Source organism: Coregonus clupeaformis, chromosome 10 (assembly GCF_020615455.1).
Source record: "Coregonus clupeaformis isolate EN_2021a chromosome 10, ASM2061545v1, whole genome shotgun sequence".
Classification (NCBI taxonomy): Eukaryota; Metazoa; Chordata; class Actinopteri; order Salmoniformes; family Salmonidae; genus Coregonus; species Coregonus clupeaformis.
The window spans coordinates 154,957-176,425 of record NC_059201.1 but is presented as its reverse complement, the minus strand read 5'-3'; the positions used below and the strand labels follow the sequence as shown (position 1 = coordinate 176,425).

The window sequence follows — 21,469 nt, the reverse complement described above, 5'->3', positions numbered from 1 at the left end:
GTTTCAGCGGAGCGGTGAGTGTATAATTGTGCACTACTTACGCATTCAGGCGGTCTGCAATACTTTGCCACGCTTTTTCTCTTTGCTTTATCACTGTGGCGGTGTTGCCTTTCTTCTTAATTATATCTTTTACCTCCTCGTATGCCTCCATGAGGATTTGTGCTTCCGACGGGGAAAAGTACGCGGCTCTAGTTGCCATGGTAAATCAGTTAATCTGTGATCTGTGGCGGGGTCTATTTGAGTGAGCCGTGAGCGCGCACCTATCCAGGATTGGTTTCACCTGGCTTAATGAATCCGTGTCTGCTCATCCTGGCTTGGTCTTTGTGCAACCAATTAAGCCTGGACGCACATGTTTTGGCTTCATTGAGCTCAGCTGAGTCATTTATCCCGGATGTCTTAATTCTACTTTTGTGCAACAGGCCCCAGGTGTTCTCTGGTGTAAACAATATTTCATAATTTAAAAAAAGCAATAACAACAGTATGACTGACATTAAATTGATATTAATTCCATCCATCACATCTCTATAATTTGCTTGTAGACATTTGAATTCTTAAATACTGTTCTTTGGTTTGCCACTGCACCAATACAAATTCATAAGGATGTTTAAAATCTTCACCTGTCATAATTTATACATTATCAATCCACTCAATCGCATTGGCTATTTATCCTTCTATATTCAAATATATTTTTTCTTTCTACTGTTACATTGTTCAGAGTTAGAACGTGGTTACTTAAGAGTGCATTCTCAGTGTGGTGCTTCAGTTAGTTTTGAGGCTAGTATTAACCCTTAGTATACTCTTCGATTTACTTTATATTTATTGAAGGCATTTATGTATTCCTTTTAACGTCATGTTGTATGAAGATTGTGTATTTGTGTACTTGAACTAAATAGTAAATAGTCATTGTTGAAGGGAAAAGTGTGTGTTTGATTTAATTCACTGCTTTAAAAAAATAAAATAAAAAATAAACAAAAAAACATTGTAAAGTGGTTATCCCACTGGCTATAAGGTGAATGCACCTATTTGTAAGTCGCTCTGGATAAGAGCGTCTGCTAAATGACGTAAATGTAATGATGTAATGCTTTATTGAAAGTCAAAGAAGGCTGATTTGTATAAAACGTTTGATTCCTTTTAGTAGCAGCTATGATACAGCAGGTGGCAATGTTGGAACTAACATAAATATTGTGTGTTACAACCTTTATTTTGGAAAAAGATCGAGGAAGTAGCCTACATCTTCTTGTTTCCGGAACAAAAACAAACAAAAAAGAGATGTGTTCGAAGCGTACCGTCTGCCTATGGTGTGAAGTCTCCGGACATTGACCGAACACTGCATTGCAAATGAGCTAGTAGGCCTATACTATAAGTGTTTAACATAGAAATAGTACCAAGTCAAGGGAATGTCCAATACCGTCGCCTTTCATGCTCAGCTAGCCTCCATCATTGAGGTTTTGGCGAATGCAGCCGTTGCAGAAATCTGCAAACTTGTAGATGACGGCCATGCTGCCTTACGTTTGGAAATTTCCCATAGCCAGAAAGAAATCGATAACCTGCGGAGGAAGCTGCTTTTGACAAAGTTCCAGAATTCTAGACGGAGCGCAGAGAGATTCGGAGCCCTGCGACGCACAGTTCACAGGCGAGTGGACACCGATCATGTTGCCCGGGAAAGAGAGAGCTTCGTAGGAAAGCCAACAGGTAGACTTGGATATTGTAGTTTTTTTTTACCTTATTTCAACACATTCAAAATAATTTGTAATGTAACGTTTATGAAGGGTTCTCTTTTCTGGTGCAGTGGAAAATCGTTTTGCCTACAGTGAAGGAGGCAACTGTATGCAGGATGTCACCAACTGGAGAGACTCAGGACGCACAGCGACAGACCAGGATGGGGGCATGCAGGTCAGTTGTCATAGACCTGGTCATATTGATTATTTGGGTTCTCATATTTCAAATGTTGGTGGGGATATTTTTCTAATAAAAATGTTTGTGCTGAATACAAAAACACAGATGGCAGACATGCAAGAGGCACCGCTTATCAAAATGGAGAACCTTGACACCAGCATAACAGAAGGTATTATGCAACTTATCAAATCTATGCAATTTACACTTTATGTTGAGTAAAGCCTTCAATGTTTATTGCAGTATTTTATTAAATTCTTAGTTATAACCCATAACTAATAAATAAGGCAAAGAAGAATCAGTCTCCACTACAGGAAGCTGATGTTGTGCTTTACTTTGCCCCATTTCAGAGATTGTCCAACCGGTCAGTGAGACCAGTGACAAGATCGTTGTGGCCGAACCAGGTGCTTCATCATCTATTGAAACCACAGACATTCTGGACCAGCAGAGAAACAGACACAGAGCTCCAGACACCGCACTCAATATAGAACCTGAAAACCAGACGTTCCAGCATCCAGCGTCACCATACAACAGAGCAACACAGGACCATCAGGTTGCTAAGTGTGTGACCTGGGAAACTGACCATCAACCCATAGCATACAGCCTGTCCCAATGGACAGAGAAGCAAGAGACTGACAACCGAACTGTGAATGCTCCTCACAATGCAGGGCCAGACTCCAAGAGGCTGTCTGAACATCCAGAGAGGAGAGGGGCACCTGGTAACTCTGGGGTCTGCATGTCTGCTTTGGGCTCTCTGGACTGGCTGCCTGATGTGATGCTGGTGGACTCGGTTCCTATTAAAGTGGAGGCAGATATGAGTTCGGAATGGAGCATAACGGGTCAAGAGGTGACATCTGGAGAGGTCTATTCAGAGCGCAGGCAGCTTGTGGACAACATAGGAAGAGGGGGAATGGAGTCTGGACAGACAAAGTGTCCCACTGACACTCAAAACACAGAGCAAGGGTCAACTGTAGGATCAAGATCCAAGTTGCCAGATTTCAACGGACTGTCCACCCCAAACAGTTTTTCATCCCCAAGGGTTACTCTCCAACAGGTTCCCCAAAGAGGGAAGCAAGCCCCCTTCCCGAATTTCAACAGAGGCTCAACTTCTTCATCAAAAGGCATGGAAAAGCAGCCGCAACAGCTGACGTCTCACTCCACCAAGAGGCAGCTCCGGTGCAGCCTCTGCGGAAAGCCCTTCCCCCAGCCGGCATACCTAAGGAGGCACATGCGGGTCCATACGGGGGAGAAACCATACGGCTGCAGCCACTGCACCAAGCGCTTCTCCCACAGCCACCAGCTGAAGATGCATGAGAGGGTGCACACCGGAGAGAAACCGTTTCAATGTGTCTACTGCGGGAAGTCCTTCACCCAGTCTGGCCACATGAAGAGGCACCTCCTCGTCCACACTGGCGGCAGGCCACAGGACGTTGGGCTGCCCTGAGTGTTCCAGGGTGAAGTTTCTCCTAGGTACAGATCTAGGATCAGCTTCCTCTCCCCCAATCCTAACCTTAACCATTAGTGGGAAAAAATGCTAAACTGACCAAAGATCAGCTTCTAGAGGCAACTTCACACCACTCCACCTGACATAATGATAGTTAGGGCCAGGAGTTTTCCCTCACAATGTGACCAGACCAGGAAAAAACTCCTGACCCTAGTTGTAAAGGGAATGGCTCCACACTACTGGGGTTTTCATATGAAAACTAGGTCTATGTGTTTTTAACAGTTTGGATGGTTTCCACATTGAACGCTTCCCTTTGTGTGTAGTGGTTGTGTTTTCAGTTCAACTGGCTTGATGCTTGGTCCAGAGTGGACTGATCATGTATAACTTATGACAGGTGAAGATTTTAAACATCCTTATGAATTTGTATTGGTGCAGTGGCAAACCAAAGTACAGTATTTTTATTTAATTTAATGTATTATTTATTTTACCAGGTGAGTTGACTGAGAATAGGGAAAAGGGGATACCTAGTCAGTTGTACAACTGAACGCATTCAACTGAAATGTGTCTTCCGCATTTAACCCAACCCCTCTGAATACAGTGTCATTTACAGCAACGTCCTGGGGTAAGTTACAAATCAGAGGCCTAGTTAAAATATATAGTTAACATACAGAAATATAAGAAAGAAAAAAATACAATAAAATAATCTATCTCATAAGATTTCTAATTTCCCTTTGCCTCTCAACAAGATGGATGTACTATTAGACTGATAGGCCACAAGCAAGTTATAGAGATGTGATGGATGGAATGAATATATATTTAATGTCAGTCATAATAGAATAAAGTAGGCTAATGCGATTGAATAATAATAATAATTTATATAGCGCTTTTCTACCAACTGAGGTACTCAAAGTGCTTTAAGGGACAAACTCACCTGATCCACCACCAATGCGTGGCACCCACCTGGGTGATGCACAGTGACCATTTTTGTGCCAGAACACTTACCAAACATCAGCTAGAGAGGTGAGGAGTGATATATGCCGATTAGGTGGCCATGATGGTATGATAGCCAGATTGGGAATTTAGCCAGGACACCGGGGTAAACACCCTTAATCTTACGATAAGTGCCATGGGATTTTTAATGACCACTGAGAGTCAGAACACCCGTTTAACGTCCCATCCGAAAGACAACGCCCTATGCAGGGCAATGTCCCCTTTACTGCCCTGGGGATCTCATTAGACCAGAGGGAAGTGCTCTCTACTGGCCTTACAACGCCACTTCCAGCAGCACCTGGTCTCCCATCCAGGGACCAAACCCTGCTTAGCTTCAGAGGCAAGCCAGCAGTGGGATGCAGGGTGGTATGCTGCTGGTATCAAATTGATGGCATGTGTCAAATTGTTGTTTACTGAAACTCACAAAGTCATCCAATCAATGTAATAAATGTTAAACAATACCTACCTTCGTGTGGTCAACTAGATGATAATTGTTTTGATTGGTGCTTTGAGACAAGCTTGGGGACTCGTCTTGAAAAATCAATGTCAGATTATAATTTTCACTGAATCTCCGTTTGGATATTGGTTAGGCTGGGGAAATGTTATCTATAGTTGAGGTGAGTGCTGCTCTCATCATCTTGTCTAGTTGGCTCATTTATTAGAATATTTTGCCAGCATGTTACATAGTCTTAACAGGTGGATTATGTTGATCTTCACTCCAGTCGTTTAGTAGCCTAGGCCTACTCCCGACCAAAAACCTTTTGTTTCACTAAATCTCCATCTGTAACTATAGGTAGGCTACTTGGTTAATTCAATGGCTGCGCAAATAAGTATTCGTTTGCTCATCTATTACTGATCAGAAACATTTAGCATGCAATAATGTAGCCTAAATCAAGTGTAGCCCATTTTTTTTGTTCGATCGCGTATAGGCAACTCTAAAAGCCCGCGGAGGATGTGAAATATGAACACGAGACTCACATGCTTTTGAAAATATAGATTGCTATTATTTTCTATCGGTATCATGACGAAGATACTATGAATGCACCCTAACAAAGTGGAGTGAGGGTAGAGATGAAACGTGGAACAAAAAAGCATGGACTTGGGCTCTGTTTCAAATTACCACTATTTTATATGACAGCGGTTCCACACGTCACATTTTTATAACCTTTATTCCATTATATTCTTACTATAAAATATGTGTTGACTGTGATCGGGTAGGTGGGTCTTGTCTGTTCAATTAACAAAATAATTAACTATTAATTTCATTCAACAAAATAATTAACTATTAATTTCATTCATTTGGACGTAACGTAGCCTAATTAAACCCAAAATATGCTATTCTATTATTTTGAAAATACATGTTTATTAGTCTTGTAATGTTTCTTAGGACCTGCCTGAAAGCATTAACAATGGATTTCTTTTTGATGGTATATATATATTTCAGTGGATTTATTAAAATAGATGCCCACCCACATCTAAACACCAATAGTAGCACTCAACAGCGGCATGCGCATGGGAGGTATAAAAGGTGTGTTCAGGCAAGAATGTCGTAAAAATTTGCATGTTTGTAAGGGGGTCATATAAAAATGGCCCAAAAGACCGTAAATCCTTTGTGAAAGCAGTATTACATATTTAAAGCATTTTTGTTATTGTGGAGTACTCCTCTACAGTAGGTGGCGGTGTTGTACTTTCAATTGAATTGCACAGTCCAGTTTATGATGACATTACTGTGAAGATGAGGAAAAATAAAAATATCACCAGCTGCTTACAAACAAAGCTAGCTAGCGATGTTTAGTTTGTGCCATGATTGTATCAATTTTATTAGCTAGCTAGATAATTGTGAATGATCATAATATAGAAAAACACAAAGACTGTTTCATTGAAGCGTCGTGAGACAATGTCGGGTTCCGTGGTAGATTTCCAGGCGCACATAGCCTCAATCATGGAGGTGCTAGCCAATGCGGCTGTAGCCGAAATCTGCAAAGTTGTTGACGATGGCTATGCAGTTGTACATCTGGAGATGTCCCAAAGCCACAAGGAGAACGAATTTCTCCGGAGGAAAATGAAACTGATGGAACTTCAGGTCGCGAGGTTTCGAGCAGAGAGAACAAAGTCTTCAGAGGGGTCCGTCCACAACCGCTTCCATGGAATACGCCTGCTGAACAGACACAACAATCGAGAGACCGCAACGACAGGTTGGTGATGAGCTGAAATTTACAGTGTTTACATAGGCTAAATTATGATAATTTTCAGTTTGACCCCATCCATCAATGGTGTTTCATAAAGTACAAATTAAGCATAATACGGCCGTGATGTATGCATTTCAATACATTTAGGGTTGTATTATTGACATTAGCCCTATATGTGTTATGCATACATCCAGGATGTATACACTTAGTGGCCAGTTTATTAGGTAAATCCATCTAGTACCAGGTCGGACTCCCCTTTGCCTCCAGAACAGCCTGAATTCTTCGGGGCATGGAAGCATAGCTCAATTAGTATCAAGGGACCTAACATATGCCAGGAAATCATTCCCCACACCCCACACCATTACACCACCCCCACCAGCCTGTACTGTTGACACCAGCCAGGATGGGTCCATGGACTCATGCTGCTTACGCCAAATCCTGACTGCCATCAGCATGACGCAACAGGAACCGGGATTCGTCGGACCAGGCAATGTTTTTCCACTCCTCAATTGTCCAGTGTTGGTGATCGCGTGTCCAGTGTTGGTGATCGCGTGCCCACTGGAGCCGCTTCTTCTTGGTTTTAGCTGATAGGAGTGGAACCCGATGTGGTTGTCTGCTGCAATAGCCCATCCGTGACAAGGACCAACGAGTTGTGCGTTCCGAGATGCGGTTCTGCACACCACCGTTGTACTGCGCCATTATTTGCCTGTTTGTGGCCCGCCTGTTAGCCTGCACGATTCTTGCCATTCTCCTTCGACCTCTCTCATCAACGAGCTGTTTTCGCCCACAGGACTGCCGCTGACTGGATGTTTTTTATTTCCCACACCATTCTCGGTAAACCCTAGACACTGTGGTGCGTGAAAAGCCCAGGAGGCCAGGCATTTCTGAGATACTGGAACCGGCGCGCCTGGCACCGACGATCATACCACGCTCAAAGTCGCTTAGGTCACTAGTTTTGCCCATTCTAACGTTCAGTCGAACAGTAACTGAATGCCTCGATGCCTGTCTGCCTGCTTTATATAGCATGCCAGGGCCACCAGACTATCTGTCTGTAGGAGCAAACCATTTTCGTGAAGGGGGTGGTGTACATAAACTGGCCACTTATTGTATATGGTACTGTTAACACAGCTAGGATCCTTCTAGCTCTATAGACACATTACCCACGCCATTAACATATTATGCGTGCTTTGTTATTTGTTAAACACCATTGATGGATGGGGTCAAATTGAAGATGATCATAATTTTGTAAACCATCATTGTTATGAAAGGTATTTTTTTTCCAGGACCTACTTGGCAAAGCAGAGCCAGACTTTCCAACAGGAGTTTTGGGAATAGCAGCATTCAAAGAGACAGACAGCCCATAGACGTGGACCATGAGGATGTCTCTCCGTCAAAGCATATGGATGCTACAAGTGATGAGGTAACGCCCAATTTTAACAGCCGATTTCAATCTGTCACAGACTTATGTCTGTTTTAGTCTCGGACACCAGACACTTCCGCCTGGGGATGAGGTTATGTCTGTATAGACGTGTATATGACAGCACATTATAACCAGTGATCTTTGCGGTGAGTAAAGTAACACTCCCTATACTTTCAATGCATTTCTGCGCCAAAGGTTTGTAAACGCTCACGCAAAATACAAAAGATGGAGTTTACCTTCCACTACACCACTGATTATAACACAATAACAACAAGGCAACTACTATGAATTTCACTAAATCCCATGTCATGCCCATATCTCCATTCAGTAGATAGTTTTTTTTTTAATCAGATTGTGAAATACTTACACTCTGGTTTCTAACATGTAGGCTCAGCATTCCCCAACAGTCCCATTACAAGCCAGAATGTTGAACAAACTTAATTTAAATTTACTTCAACTAATCTGTAACCTGAGACAAAATATCCACAGGGAAGCGTTATCAACCCGACCTTCAGTACTCTGGTCTGTCTATCGGTTTGTATTTCTGATTTTGTATTTTCAATACTGATGCAATTCGCACGTGACAAACACTTGCACAATATGGCCGAGCCTAACCAACCAACAGACCGAACGTAGTCCCACGCAATCAGATGGCAAATGTCACAAACCCTTCCAGCTGCTTGCGAGGAAACCTGCTTACGTCGACTACGTTCGGTTAGATCCTGCTATTGTTTACATATTGTGCGTCATGTGCAATGCATCAGGAGATTGAAAATACAAGCGACTGAACCTACCGGCGCCGCAAAAAGTAGGGTAAACAACACTTTCCTGTGGATACCCTATCTCCACCTCCTACCACCAAAAGGACCAACAGCACGTACAACCAGTAAAGTAAGTGTAAATATCATTTTATTCAACATTCTGGCTTGTAGAGACTCTTGCGTCTTTTTTAGGCAGACTACTTTCAGACGGAATATCCATGGTAACAGTCTGATGTTTAGGCATGTAGAAAGTGTATGCTCTGTCTCACTCACTCATCTCTCCCACTTAACCCCATCAGCAGTCAGGAGAGACAGAGGAAGGGGAACTAGACCTGCTGATCATCAAGGAAGAGGGAGAAGCAGATGACCAGGACTCTAGGTCCAGCCACCCAGCCAGAACAGTGGAGGGCAGCAGAGAGCTAACCACCCAACCGGCTGCAGCCACCACAGAGGACCCCGCCTTCCAGTCCAGTGGCCCCAGAGGCAACAACAACTACAACAACACCGCTATGGAGGTCAGTGGATCTGACGACGTCCTCCTCCAATCAGAAACAGGGAATATGAACCAGGGACCCCAGCAGGACACAGAATTTGAACTCCAAGCAGAGAGACAGAGTCTGGACACAAAGTGTGACATGAACAGGGATCTCACTCTTCTAAGAGATTCTTTAAACCAGGTGTGGAGAGAGGTAGTAGTGACTGATGATGGTGCCTCTGCTGCTCACACTAAAGTAATGGACCTAGGGAGTGGCTCAGTGGGCCCAGAAATGCAGACTAGCTCTGCCATAGAAATGAGAAGTGTAGGGTTAGAAAACCACAGGTTCCACTCCTCATCAGAACATGTGATAGTGATTGACTCTGTATCCAGTGGGCAGCAGGTAGATAGAGATTTTGAGTGGGGTCAGGTGGGTACAGCTACTACACCACAGGTCAAGGGGACTGGAAATAAGCAGGAAGTGGGAGTGTTTAACAGAAACACACCAATGATTCACCACGAATCGATGAGAGACAACACTATGCAATTGGTTTCACCCAGCTTCCGGCCCTCAGAAATAAATACAGGCATGCATCTTGGCACAGGAAATGCAGGTGAGGCCAACAAAGCTAGTTGGTGCTCATTGGCAAGCCTCCATAGACACTCTGAAATACCAGGAAGAAGAGCTGAACAACCAGCTCAAACCCCACTTCCTGTCAGCCATTTTAGACCAAGCGCCACAACTTCCTCTCACTCGAGTAATCTCGCCACAGACGTTAGACCTGGCACCGTAGAACGACCGTACGGTTGCCCAAGCTGCAATAAGAAGTTTGTCCACGAGAGCGACTTGCGGCAGCACGCTGTCATCCACACCAGAAAGCGGCCGTTCGCCTGCACCTTGTGTGAGAAGAGATTTGTGTCCCGCGCCAAGCTCCAAATGCACCTGAACGTCCACACTGGCGAGAAGCCCTTCAGTTGTGCACATTGCGGGCGCAGGTTCTCCCACTCCAGCAATCTGAAAAGACATCAGAAGCTTCATCATTGAGAAATTGCACAGAAGCAAGAGATTCCTATTGAAAAATGCTGTTATAGCAATATCATGAGTTCTAACGTAGTCATATGTCTGCAGGATGTTTGCCTTGGTCTCATACGTTTACAATACAACGTGGTTCATATTTACATTATCTACAAAGATACGTTTTCTTGGCTTCTTTAAGGCCAACAGCATCACTCACATTGACTGTTAAGGTTGATAATGGTTCAATATAGGTGCCTCAGACTAAAGTTATAGCAGATCCTGCAGTTGTACTGTGAGAGTGAAAAACGGTCCTTTTGTACCAATTTGACCAATGGCTATTGCTGTTTGTTTGTCAATTCCTATAATTCCATCAATAAATAATATTTTTCAAAGAATTCCATGGTGCTTCTTGACCCTATTGACCACAGCTAGCACATAATGTTCTGAGAACCATATGTTTCTTAGATGGGAATTTCAGTACTTCAGCATAACGTTTCCTACAGGTTTCCTCATGATTCTATTTAAAGTAATGTTCTCAAATTGTTCAGAGAACGTTAACAAACCACATTCTTCTGTGGGAATTTCATTTTAAAAATGTTTTAAACGGTCCATAAAAACAACAAGAAACAGTAACGTTAAAAAAACTTTCTAAGAATGTTATTTAATGACATTAGCATCAACATAACTCTATCGTCTATCTTGTTAAGTATGTTCAGGTATGTTGGCCGCTCCCACTATTTGGCCACACCGGATCTTAATGAGTGCTTGTTTACTTTGAAAGGGGGTCGGTTTGAATAGACTAAAATGAACAGCTTTGTATAAGTCAAACAAACAAAAAATACATGGCATGTTAGCTCCATCATGGTGGCACAGTGAACTAATTTCATGCATAGAGAACAGAAGATCATAGGTTCGAATCTCACTGATGCCGTGCCACAATAAAAAAAAGAAATGTGTTTGCATGATTAATGCCTAAACAAATTAATTTCCATGTTTCCCATCTGTGCTTGGAGTTCAAAACAGTTAACCCAAACTAAGCTAGCGTGGAACCCCGTATTATCGGCATATTCAACAGCGTTTAAGAAATATATTACCTTCAACAGCGTTATCTTGTGATCAAGCCATCAATGTTTTGTGATTATTGGTGTCTTAAAAACGTTAGCTAACGGGTTAGCAATTACCATGTTGGACATTTCAGTGGAAATACTACTATTATCAGCTTTTTGATAAGCGGTTTAGCAAAAAAATACGTCCCGTATTATCGGCATACGGTCCCCAGTTATTGGCCACCTTACTATTTAGTTCAATTACAAGATATATCTGTTTAATTTTGTTGAAAAAAGAGACACCAACCTCGTATCCAAAGTGTTTACTAGATAGTTGACTAGTTGTCTAGCCTTCTGCCAAACTAAGTCCATCAGTGTTATGAAAGTCTTATTGAAACATGTTCTCTGAACGTTATTTAATAACCTTCAAATAATCCATTATCAGAAAGTTAATAAAACCACCCAGGAAAACTTTCAGGGAACCGTTCAGTTTTCTGAACGTGAAAAAAAACGTTACGTTTTACCAGTCAGGAAACGTACGTTCCCACAACTTCCAAGGAACCAAATGTACTAGCTGGGACCCTAAATGTAGATTGGCCCAAAGTATACAGTATATTGACCCTAAATATTGATTTACCCTATATAGGTTGACCCTAAATATACACTCACCGGCCAGTTCATTGCCTGGAAAATAACAGTGAGTTCAGTTGACTTGAGTCCCCAGACCTCAACCCAACAGAGCAACGTTCGCCAACCTTTTCTGAGTCAAAATCACTTTTACAGTCAAAAGGCAAGTAGAGATATACCGCTCCAAAAAATGTTTTTACATCACTTAAAAAATGTAAGCCTATTTACATTTTAGTCATTTAGCAGACGCTCTTATCCAGAGCGACTTACAGTTAGTGCAACATTGACCTAATAAACAACTGTTCTGTAGGAATGAGGTTTGTGCAGTAGTCCTAATACATCATCACATCATATTGGCTATGTGCTTGGCCTTTCAATATTGCTCTTCTCAGACTCAAAACTCGAGCTTTGATAACAAATCAGTTGTTGTATCACTTACGAGGCACAGCTGAGCATAAATTGAAATAATTAGCAAGTAATTCGCTTTTTGTATGGTACCTGCATCTGATGGTCAATTTCACCGGAGGGAGGGAGATGGCAGTAGAGGGTCCGCCTCTCACGGTCCCTGCTTTCTCCTTTCCTCCGTGGTGAGAGTGACCACAGAGAAGGGACACCGTCTTCCACCTGATGGCAAACTCGAGTCGCACGGCATTATTTCTGCCTCATGCACAAATTCATGTTGTTCCTATGACCAGAGAAAGTGAAATATTCCTTCATATTAAAATAAACACGAGTGCTGCTAATAATAATAACACATTCATTGCAGCTGCACCACGAGTGGAAGTTGGGAGAAGCCCACTTCATGTTTTTAAAAAGTGTTGAATAAAAACAGTGTTGAAAGTGCTGAATAAAAACTTAAACATGAACTCACTCATAAAAACAGCAGCTCTTTGCTGTATTCTTTGACAGTCTTTCACTGGTCATGGTTTTAAAAGTTATGAAATCTCACGTAGGCTAGTATCGGACTTTGCTGTGGTCCTCGAAGCTGTAGGCATGGTGATTTGAGCTATCTGATTGGCCAGCGCAGTAGGCACACATGATTTAGCCACAGCTCTGAGACAAATGAAAAGGTTAAAAATGGGAACACTTTGCCTACCCGTCGCGCAGGGCTTCTGAATCAAGTGCACCTACCGCCAACAGTGCAAGACGAATAGAAAAATAAATAGGAACGCAAGCCTTTATCGTTGGTTTCTCTACATAAATGTTTGGCATACAGTTGATGACCACTGCAATAGAGCATCTTTGGGATAAAATGGAACGGGCTATTCGCAGCATGAATGTACCGACGTCCAATCTGCAGTACCTGCTTGATGTGATCGCGTCATCATGGACCAACATCCCTGTGGTTTGTTTCCGACACCTTGTAGAATGCCCTGAAGAATTCAGGCTGTTCTGGAGACAAAGGGGGGTCCGACCCAGTACTAGACTGGCCGGTGTCACGGTTTCGGCCGAGGCTGCTCCTCCTCCTTGTTCGGGCAGGCTTCGGCGGTCGTCGTCCCCGGAGTACTAGCTACCACCGTTCGATGTTTCATGTTTGTTTGGTTTTGTCTGTTTGTACACCTGTCCCTTGTTAGTGTTTGATTTTGTTTCCTATTTAGTTATCGTGTGTTGGGTCAGGTGTTATGTGTGATTGTTATGTCAGCTGTTGCTGTTATTGGGTTTTTCTCTCTCGTGTCGTTTATGTCGAGAGTCCGCACTGCGTGCGCCTTTTCTTGTTTTACGCACTGTTGTGTGTGTGCGTAATTTGTTCTTGCCTCCCGGTTGGGTTGGCTATTTTCACCTGTTTGGAGTTACTTTTGGATGACTAAAGTCTGTTGACGAACGCCCTTGTTCCTGCGCTTGATTTCTCACACCACATCCACACTCAGCATTCTTGACAGAATCACACCTCCAACCATGGAATCAGCAGGAGCAACCGCGCCTACGGACATCATGGAGGACCGTCTTCGTGGGCAGGAGGACAGGATCAACCAGATCGGTCACGCCCTGGATCGGGTGATGAACACTCTCCACCGATGGGAAAGCAGCGGGGTACCCACGCCCCCACCTACCGGACCATCCCCATCGGTCAGTCCTCCTGTTCACCTTCCGGAACCCAGTGGGATTCGGCTCTCGCTCCCGAGGGCGTACGACGGCTCCGCTGCCGGGTGTCAAGGGTTCCTGCTGCAAGTGGAGCTCTACCTCGCCACCGTACACCCGGCGCCCTCGGGACACGAGAGCGTCTCCGCCCTCATCTCCTGTCTCACCGGCAAGGCGTTGGAGTGGGCCAACGCCGAATGGAGGAGAATAGACGCCGCTACCATTACCTATGCGGAGTTCTCCCGCCGCTTCCGTGCCGTGTTTGACCATCCACCAGAAGGGAAGGCGGCGGGGGAGCGTCTGTTCTACCTCCGACAGGGGATGAGGAGCGCTCAGGATTTTGCTTTGGAGTTCCGGACTCTAGCGGCAGATGCAGGGTGGAATGAGCGGGCCCTCATTGACCACTTCCGCTGCAGCCTCCGGGAGGAGGTCCAAAGAGAGTTGGCGTGCAGGGATACCACGTTGTCGTTTGACCAACTGGTCGACATGGCCATTCGGCTGGACACCCTGCTCGCCACTCGTGGACGTCCCGGGTGGGGGTCGCCCATTTCACCCTCCAGCACCTCCGAGCCGAGCCCTATGGAGCTCGGAGGTGCTGGCGCTAGAGAACGGAGGAGTAGGAACCCGAGGGGGGCTGTTCCCTGCACCAACTGTGGCCGTGGAGGGCACACCGCAGCTAGGTGTTGGGGAAGGTCCCCCGGTGGAGGTGAAGGCAGGCCACGCATTGGGGAGTCCTCCCAGGTGAGTAGGCGCCCTACTTACCCAGAGCTTTCTGTCGTTCACATAACCTTGCCTGTTTGTTTTCCACAGGTTGCACCTCGTTCCCAGCATAAGGCGCTAGTAGATTCAGGCGCAGCTGGGAATTTTGTAGATCGCCAGTTCTGTGTAGAGTTAGGGATTCCTCTCCTTCCCGTTGATAAGCCTTTCCCTGTACATGCCCTAGATAGCCGTCCGTTAGGATCTGGGTTGATTAGAGAGGTCACAGCGCCCCTTAAGATGGTGACGCAGGGGGGTCATGAGGAGACGATTCAGCTCTATCTGATTGACTCTCCTGCGTATCCGGTGGTGCTGGGGCTTCCCTGGTTGATTACCCATGACCCTACTATTTCGTGGCGAGAGAAAGCTCTTAAAGGGTGGTCTGCTCAGTGTGAGGGGCTGTGTCTGGGTGTTTCCATAGGGGCGACCTCGGTGGAAAGTCCGAATCTAATGCCAGCACTGCATATTCCCCCCGAGTATGAGGATTTGAAACTGGTGTTTAGTAAGACTAGGGCGGCGCAGCTGCCGCCTCATAGACAGGGGGATTGTGCGATAGATCTCCAGTCAGGAGCAGCCCTCCTGCGGAGCCATGTGTATCCCTTGTCTCAAGAGGAGAGGAAGGCAATGGAAACTTACATCGCCGAGTCTCTGAGACAGGGATACATACGGGCCTCCACTTCACCCGCTTCCTCAAGCTTATTTTTTGTGAAGAAAAAAGATGGAGGTCTGCGCCCGTGTATTGATTACCGCGGTCTCAATCAGATTACGGTGAAGTACAGCTATCCACTTCCTCTGATTGCGACTATGACAGAATCATTACACGTTGCTCAGTTCTTCACAAAATTGGATCTCAGGAGCGCATATAACTTGGTGCGCATTAGAGAGGGCGATGAATGGAAGACAGCGTTTAGCACGACCTCCGGACATTACGAGTATCTCGTCATGCCATATGGGTTAATGAATGCTCCCTCAGTCTTCCAATCCTTCGTCGATGAGATTTTCCGGGACATGCAGGGACAGGGAGTAGTCGTGTACATAGACGATATTCTGGTGTACAGTTCTACCCGAGCAGAGCATGTAGCCCTGGTGCGCCGAGTGTTGAGGAGGCTGTTGGAGCATGACTTATATGTCAAGGCAGAGAAATGTCTGTTCTTTCAGAAGTCGGTCTCCTTTTTTGGGTTATCAGTTGTCTGCGTCAGGGGTGAAGATGGAGGTTGACCGGGTGTCAGCTGTGCGTGATTGGCAAACCCCAACCACTGTGAAAGAGGTGCAACAGTTCTTGGGTTTTTGCGAATTACTACCGGAGGTTTATCCGGGGTTTTGGACAGGTGGCAGCTCCCATAACGTCTCTGTTGAAGGGGGGTCCGGTGCGCTTGCGGTGGTCAGCTGAGGCGGACAGGGCTTTTGGGAAACTGAAGGACCTGTTTACCTCAGCGCCGGTGTTGGCGCATCCGGATCCCGCTTACCTTTCCAGGTAGAGGTAGACGCGTCCGAGGCCGGTATTGGGGCCGTTCTCTCACAACGGTCTGGCACACCACCTAAACTCCGCCCCTGTGCTTTTTATTCTAAGAAGCTCAGTCCGGCGGAGCGGAATTATGACGTAGGGGACAGGGAGCTGTTAGCCGTGGTACAGGCCCTAAAGGTGTGGAGGCATTGGCTTGAGGGGGCTCAACACCCTTTCCTCATTCTGACTGACCACCGTAACCTGGAATACATCCGGGCAGCTAGGAGACTGAATCCTCGCCAGGCCCGCTGGACTATGTTTCTAGCCCGGTTTGTGTTTAAAATCACTTACATCCCTGGGTCCCAGAACGGGAAGGCAGATGCCCTGTCTCGGCGGTATGACACGGAGGAGAGGTCCGTTGAGCCCACTCCCATACTACCAAAGTCTTGTCTGGTTGCACCGGTGGTATGGGAGGTCGATGCCGAGATCGAGCGGGCGTTACGCACCGACCCAAGTCCTCCACAGTGTCCAGTGGGTCGGACGTACGTTCCGCTCGAGGTACGCGATCGCCTCATTTATTGGGCTCATCGTCCCCCTCCTCTGGACATCCAGGTATCGGCCGGACAGTTCACTGCCTTAGCACTAAGTACTGGTGGCCAACGTTAGCCAGGGATGTGAGGATTTATGTCTCCTCCTGTTCGGTGTGTGCCCAGTGTAAGGCGCCCAGACATTTGCCCAGGGGTAAGCTACAACCCCTGCCCGTTCCACAACGACCCTGGTCCCACCTCTCGTGGATTTTGTTACAGACCTTCCCCCCTCACAGGGGAATACTACCATCCTGGTCGTTGTGGATCGGTTCTCGAAGGCCTGTCGTCTCCTTCCCATGCCGGGTCTACCTACTGCCCTACAGACCGCTGAGGCTCTGTTTACCCATGTCTTCCGGCATTACGGGGTACCCGAGGATATAGTGTCTGATCGAGGCCCCCAGTTCACCTCCAGAGTGTGGAGAGCATTTATGGAACGGTTGGGGGTTTCGGTGAGCCTTACCTCGGGTTACCACCCGGAGAGTAATGGGCAGGTTGAACGTGTCAACCAGGATGTGGGTAGGTTTCTGAGGTCTTATTGCCAGGGCCGGCCGGAGGAGTGGGCGAGATACGTTCCTTGGGCCGAAATGGCACAGAACTCTCTCCGCCACTCCTCCACCCAACTAACCCCTTTCCAGTGTGTGTTAGGGTACCAGCCGGTTCTGGCACCTTGGCACGAGAGCCAGATCGAGGCCCCTGCGGTGGATGAGTGGGTGCGGCGCTCGGAGGAGACATGGAACGCTGCCCACGTTCATCTGCAGCGGGCCATCCGTCGGCATAAGACGAGCGCCGATCTCCACCGCAGTGAGGGGCCTGTGTACGCACCTGGAGATCGAGTCTGGCTCTCGACCAGAAACCTGCCCCTCCGCCTGCCCTGCCGGGAAGCTGGGTCGGCGGTTTGTGGGGCCATTCAAAGTCCTGAGGAGGTTGAACGAGGTGTGTTACAGGTTAGAACTGCCTATTGATTACAGGAATATTAACCCCTCGTTCCATGTGTCTCTCCTCAGGCCGGTGGTAGCTGGTCCACTCCAGGACTATGAGATAGAAGAGACTCCTCCGCCCCCGTTGGACATCGAGGGGGCTCCGGCGTACACTGTGAGGTCCATCCTTGATTCGAGACGCCGGATGGGGGTCTCCAATATCTCGTGGAGTGGGAGGGGGTACGGCCCGGAGGAGCGGTGCTGGTTGCCGAGGAGGGACATATTAGACCAGTCCCTGCTGACCGAGTTCCATCGGGGTCATCCTACGCGCCCTGCTCCGCGTCGTCCTGGTCGTCCCCGAGGCCGGGATCGGCGCACGGCTGGAGCCGCGCGTCAAGGGGGGGTACTGTCACGGTTTTCGGCCGAGGCTGCTCCTCCTCCTTGTTCGGGCAGGCTTCGGCGGTCGTCGTCCCCGGAGTACTAGCTACCACCGTTCGATGTTTCATGTTTGTTTGGTTTTGTCTGTTTGTACACCTGTCCCTTGTTAGTGTTTGATTTTGTTTCCTATTTAGTTATCGTGTGTTGGGTCAGGTGTTATGTGTGATTGTTATGTCAGCTGTTGCTGTTATTGGGTTTTTCTCTCTCGTGTCGTTTATGTCGAGAGTCCGCACTGCGTGCGCCTTTTCTTGTTTTACGCACTGTTGTGTGTGTGCGTAATTTGTTCTTGCCTCCCGGTTTGGTTGGCTATTTTCACCTGTTTGGAGTTACTTTTGGATTACTAAAGTCTGTTGACGAACGCCCTTGTTCCTGCGCTTGATTTCTCACACCACATCCACACTCAGCATTCTTGACAGCCGGTGAGTGCATACTGACCCTATATAGCCCTCAAACTCAACTCCGGAAGCCAGTTCCACTGCGTTTTTTTCATTGTTCCCCTCTAATTAGGGACTCCAGACCTCATAGGGTAAGAGTTGAATACCCCTGCTATAGATTGACCCTATATAGATTGACCATGTATACAGTACCAGTCAAAAGTTTGGACACACCTACTCATTCAAGGGTTTTTCTTTACTTTTTACTATTTTCTACATTGTAGAATAATAGTGGAGACATCCAAACTATGGAATCATGTAGTAACCAAAAAAGTGTTAAACAAATCAAAATATATTTAAGATTCTTCAAATAGCCACCCTTTGCCTTTGACAGCTTTGCACACTCTTGGCATTCTCTCAACCAGCTTCACCTGGAATGCTTTTCCAACAGTCTCGAAGGAGTTCCCACATATGCTTAGCACTTGTTGGATGCTTTTCCTTCACTCTGCCGTCCGACTCATCCCAAACCATCTCAATTGGGTTGAGGTCGGGGGGTTGTGGAGGCCAGGTCATCTGATGCAGCACTCCATCACTCTCCTTCTTGGTAAAATAGCCCTTACACAGCCTGGAGATGTGTTGAGTCATTGTCCTGTTGAAAAACAAATTATAGTCCCACTAAGCCCAAGCCAGATGGGATGGTGCATCGCTGCAGAATGCTGTGGTAGCCATGCTGGTTAAGTGTGCCTTGAATTCTAAATAAATCACAGACAGTGTCTCCAGCAAAGCACCCCCACACCATAACACCTCCTCCATGCTTTTCGGTGGAAATACACATGCGGAGATCATCCGTTCACCCACACCGCGTCTCACAAAGACAGCGGTTGGAACCAAAAATCTCCAATTTGGACTCCAGACCAAAGGACAAATTTCCACCGGTCTAATGTCCATTGCTGGTGTTTCTTGGCCCAAGCAGGTCTCTTCTTATTATTGGTGGCCTTTAGTAGTGGTTTCCTTGCAGCAATTCGACCATGAAGGCCTGATTCACACATTTCTGTATACCCCCCCCCATAGGATGACAATTCCCCCATCCACAGAGCACCAGTGGTCACTGAATGGTTTAATGGGCATGAAAATGATGTGAACCGTATGTCATGGCCGTCTCAGTCAACAGATCTCAACCCAATTGGTGTTTTCCACCATCAACAAAACACCAAATGATGGAATTTCTAGTGGAAGAATGGTGTCGCATCCCTCCAATAGAGTTCCAGACACTTGTAGAATCTATGTCAAGGTGCATTGAAGCAGTTCTGGATCGTGGTGGCCCAATGCCCTATTAAGACACTTTGTTGGTGTTTATTTTATTTATTTTGGTACTTAACTGTATGTTCTCACATTGCTTCCAAATTAAATCAGGCAGGAAAGGTCATTTTCCTTTCAAAAGTACAGGGAATTATCAATCAATCAAATGTATTAATAAAGCCCTTTTTACATCAGCAGATGTCACAAAGTGCTTATATAGAAACCCAGCCTAAAACCCCAAAGAGGAAGCAATGCAGATGTAGAAGCACGGTGGCTAGGAAAAACTCCCTAGAAAGGCAGGAACCTACGAAGAAACCTAGAGAGGAACCAGGCTCTGAGGGGTGGCCAGTCCCCTTCGGCTGTGCTGGGTGGAGATTATAACAGTACATGGCCATTAAGGCCAGATCGTTCTTCAAGATGTTCAAACGTTCATAGATGACCAGCAGGGTCAAATATTAATCACAGTGTTTATAGAGATTGCAACAGGTCAGCACCTCAGGAGTAAATGTCAGTTAGCTTTTCATAGCAGAGCATTCAAAGGTAGAGACAGCAGGTGCGGTAGAGAAAGGTTTTGAGGACAGAGAAGCTAGAGATTTTCTGTGTCCATGAGTTGAGTCAGTAGATTAACAACTTAATTCAAGCCGTTGGATCAATAATATAGCCTAGTCATAGCTGAGTTATAATAGACCTGTATTTGTTTCAGAGCTTTGTAGAGCTCATGCCTGTCAATTTAATTCCTCCCGCCTCTTTTTTAGGCCAAATCTACTGTCGGATGGGGAGGGGGAATAGAGTCTGGACAGACATATGTGTCCCCCAGACACTCAAAATGCAGAGCAAGGGACAACTGTGGGATTGAGGTCCAAGTTGCCCGATATCAACGGATTGTCCACCCGAAACAGCTTTTCATCCCTAAGGGTTACTTTCCACCAGGTTCCCCAAAGAGGGAAGCAAGCCCTGTTGCCGAATTTCAACAGAGGCTCCACTTCTTCATCGAAATGCATGGAAAAGCAGCCACAACAGCTAACGTCATGCTCTGCCAAGAGGCAGCTCCGGTGCAGCCTCTGCGGAATGCCCATCCCCCAGCAAGTGTACGTAAGGAGGCACATGCGGGGAGAAACCGTACGGCTGCAGCCACTGCACCAAGCTCTTTTCCCACAGCCACCAGCTGAAGATGCATGAGAGAAACCGTTTCAATGTGTCTACTGTGGGAAGTCCTTCACCCAGTCAGGCCACATGAAGAAGCACCTCCTCGTCCACACTGGCGGCAGGCCACAGGACGTTGGGCTGCCCTGAGTGTTCCAGGGTGAAGTTTCCCCTAGGTACAGATCTAGGATCAGCTTCCTCTCCCACAATCCTAACCTTAATCATTAGTGGAAAGAAATGCTAAACTGACACAAGATCAGCATCTAGGGACAACTTCATACTACTCCACCCGGCGTAATGATTGGCAGGTCCAGGAGTTTTTCCTCACCACATGACCAGAGCAGGGGAAAACTCCTTGCCTTAGTTGTAAGGGGAATGGCTCCACACTACTGGGGGTTTCATATGAATACTGGGTCCATGTGTTTTTAACAGTTTGATTGTTTTCCCCATTGAACACTACCCTCTGTGTGTAGTGGTTGTGTTTTCAGTTCAACTGGCTTGATGCTTGGTCCAGAGTGGCTTGATAATGTATAAATTATAACAAGTTAAGATTTTAAACATGCTTATGA

The 21,469-nt window shown here is 46.2% G+C and overlaps 1 protein-coding gene across 5 annotated transcripts; it reads left to right on the top strand.

The window, feature by feature from the left end:
• Positions 1-1,080: 1,080 nt before the first annotated feature.
• On the top strand, positions 1,081-17,774 carry LOC121558633 (zinc finger protein with KRAB and SCAN domains 1-like). Of its 5 annotated transcripts, none has more exons than XM_041872045.2 (6): positions 1,081-1,692; positions 1,790-1,893; positions 2,002-2,065; positions 2,244-6,522; positions 7,800-7,936; positions 17,734-17,774. In XM_041872045.2, exons 1-4 carry the CDS (start codon positions 1,398-1,400, stop codon positions 3,335-3,337), a joined length of 1,557 nt encoding a protein of 518 aa, XP_041727979.1. In that variant the 5' UTR covers positions 1,081-1,397; the 3' UTR covers positions 3,338-6,522; positions 7,800-7,936; positions 17,734-17,774. The 5 variants fall into 5 exon arrangements, with proteins under 5 accessions (XP_041727979.1, XP_041727978.1, XP_041727980.1 ...); XM_041872044.2 differs by lacking the exon at positions 17,734-17,774 and adding an exon at positions 8,997-10,585; XM_041872046.2 differs by lacking the exon at positions 17,734-17,774 and adding an exon at positions 8,997-10,585 and having other exon boundaries at positions 1,607-1,692; positions 1,770-1,893.
• The last annotated feature ends 3,695 nt before the right edge of the window (positions 17,775-21,469 follow it).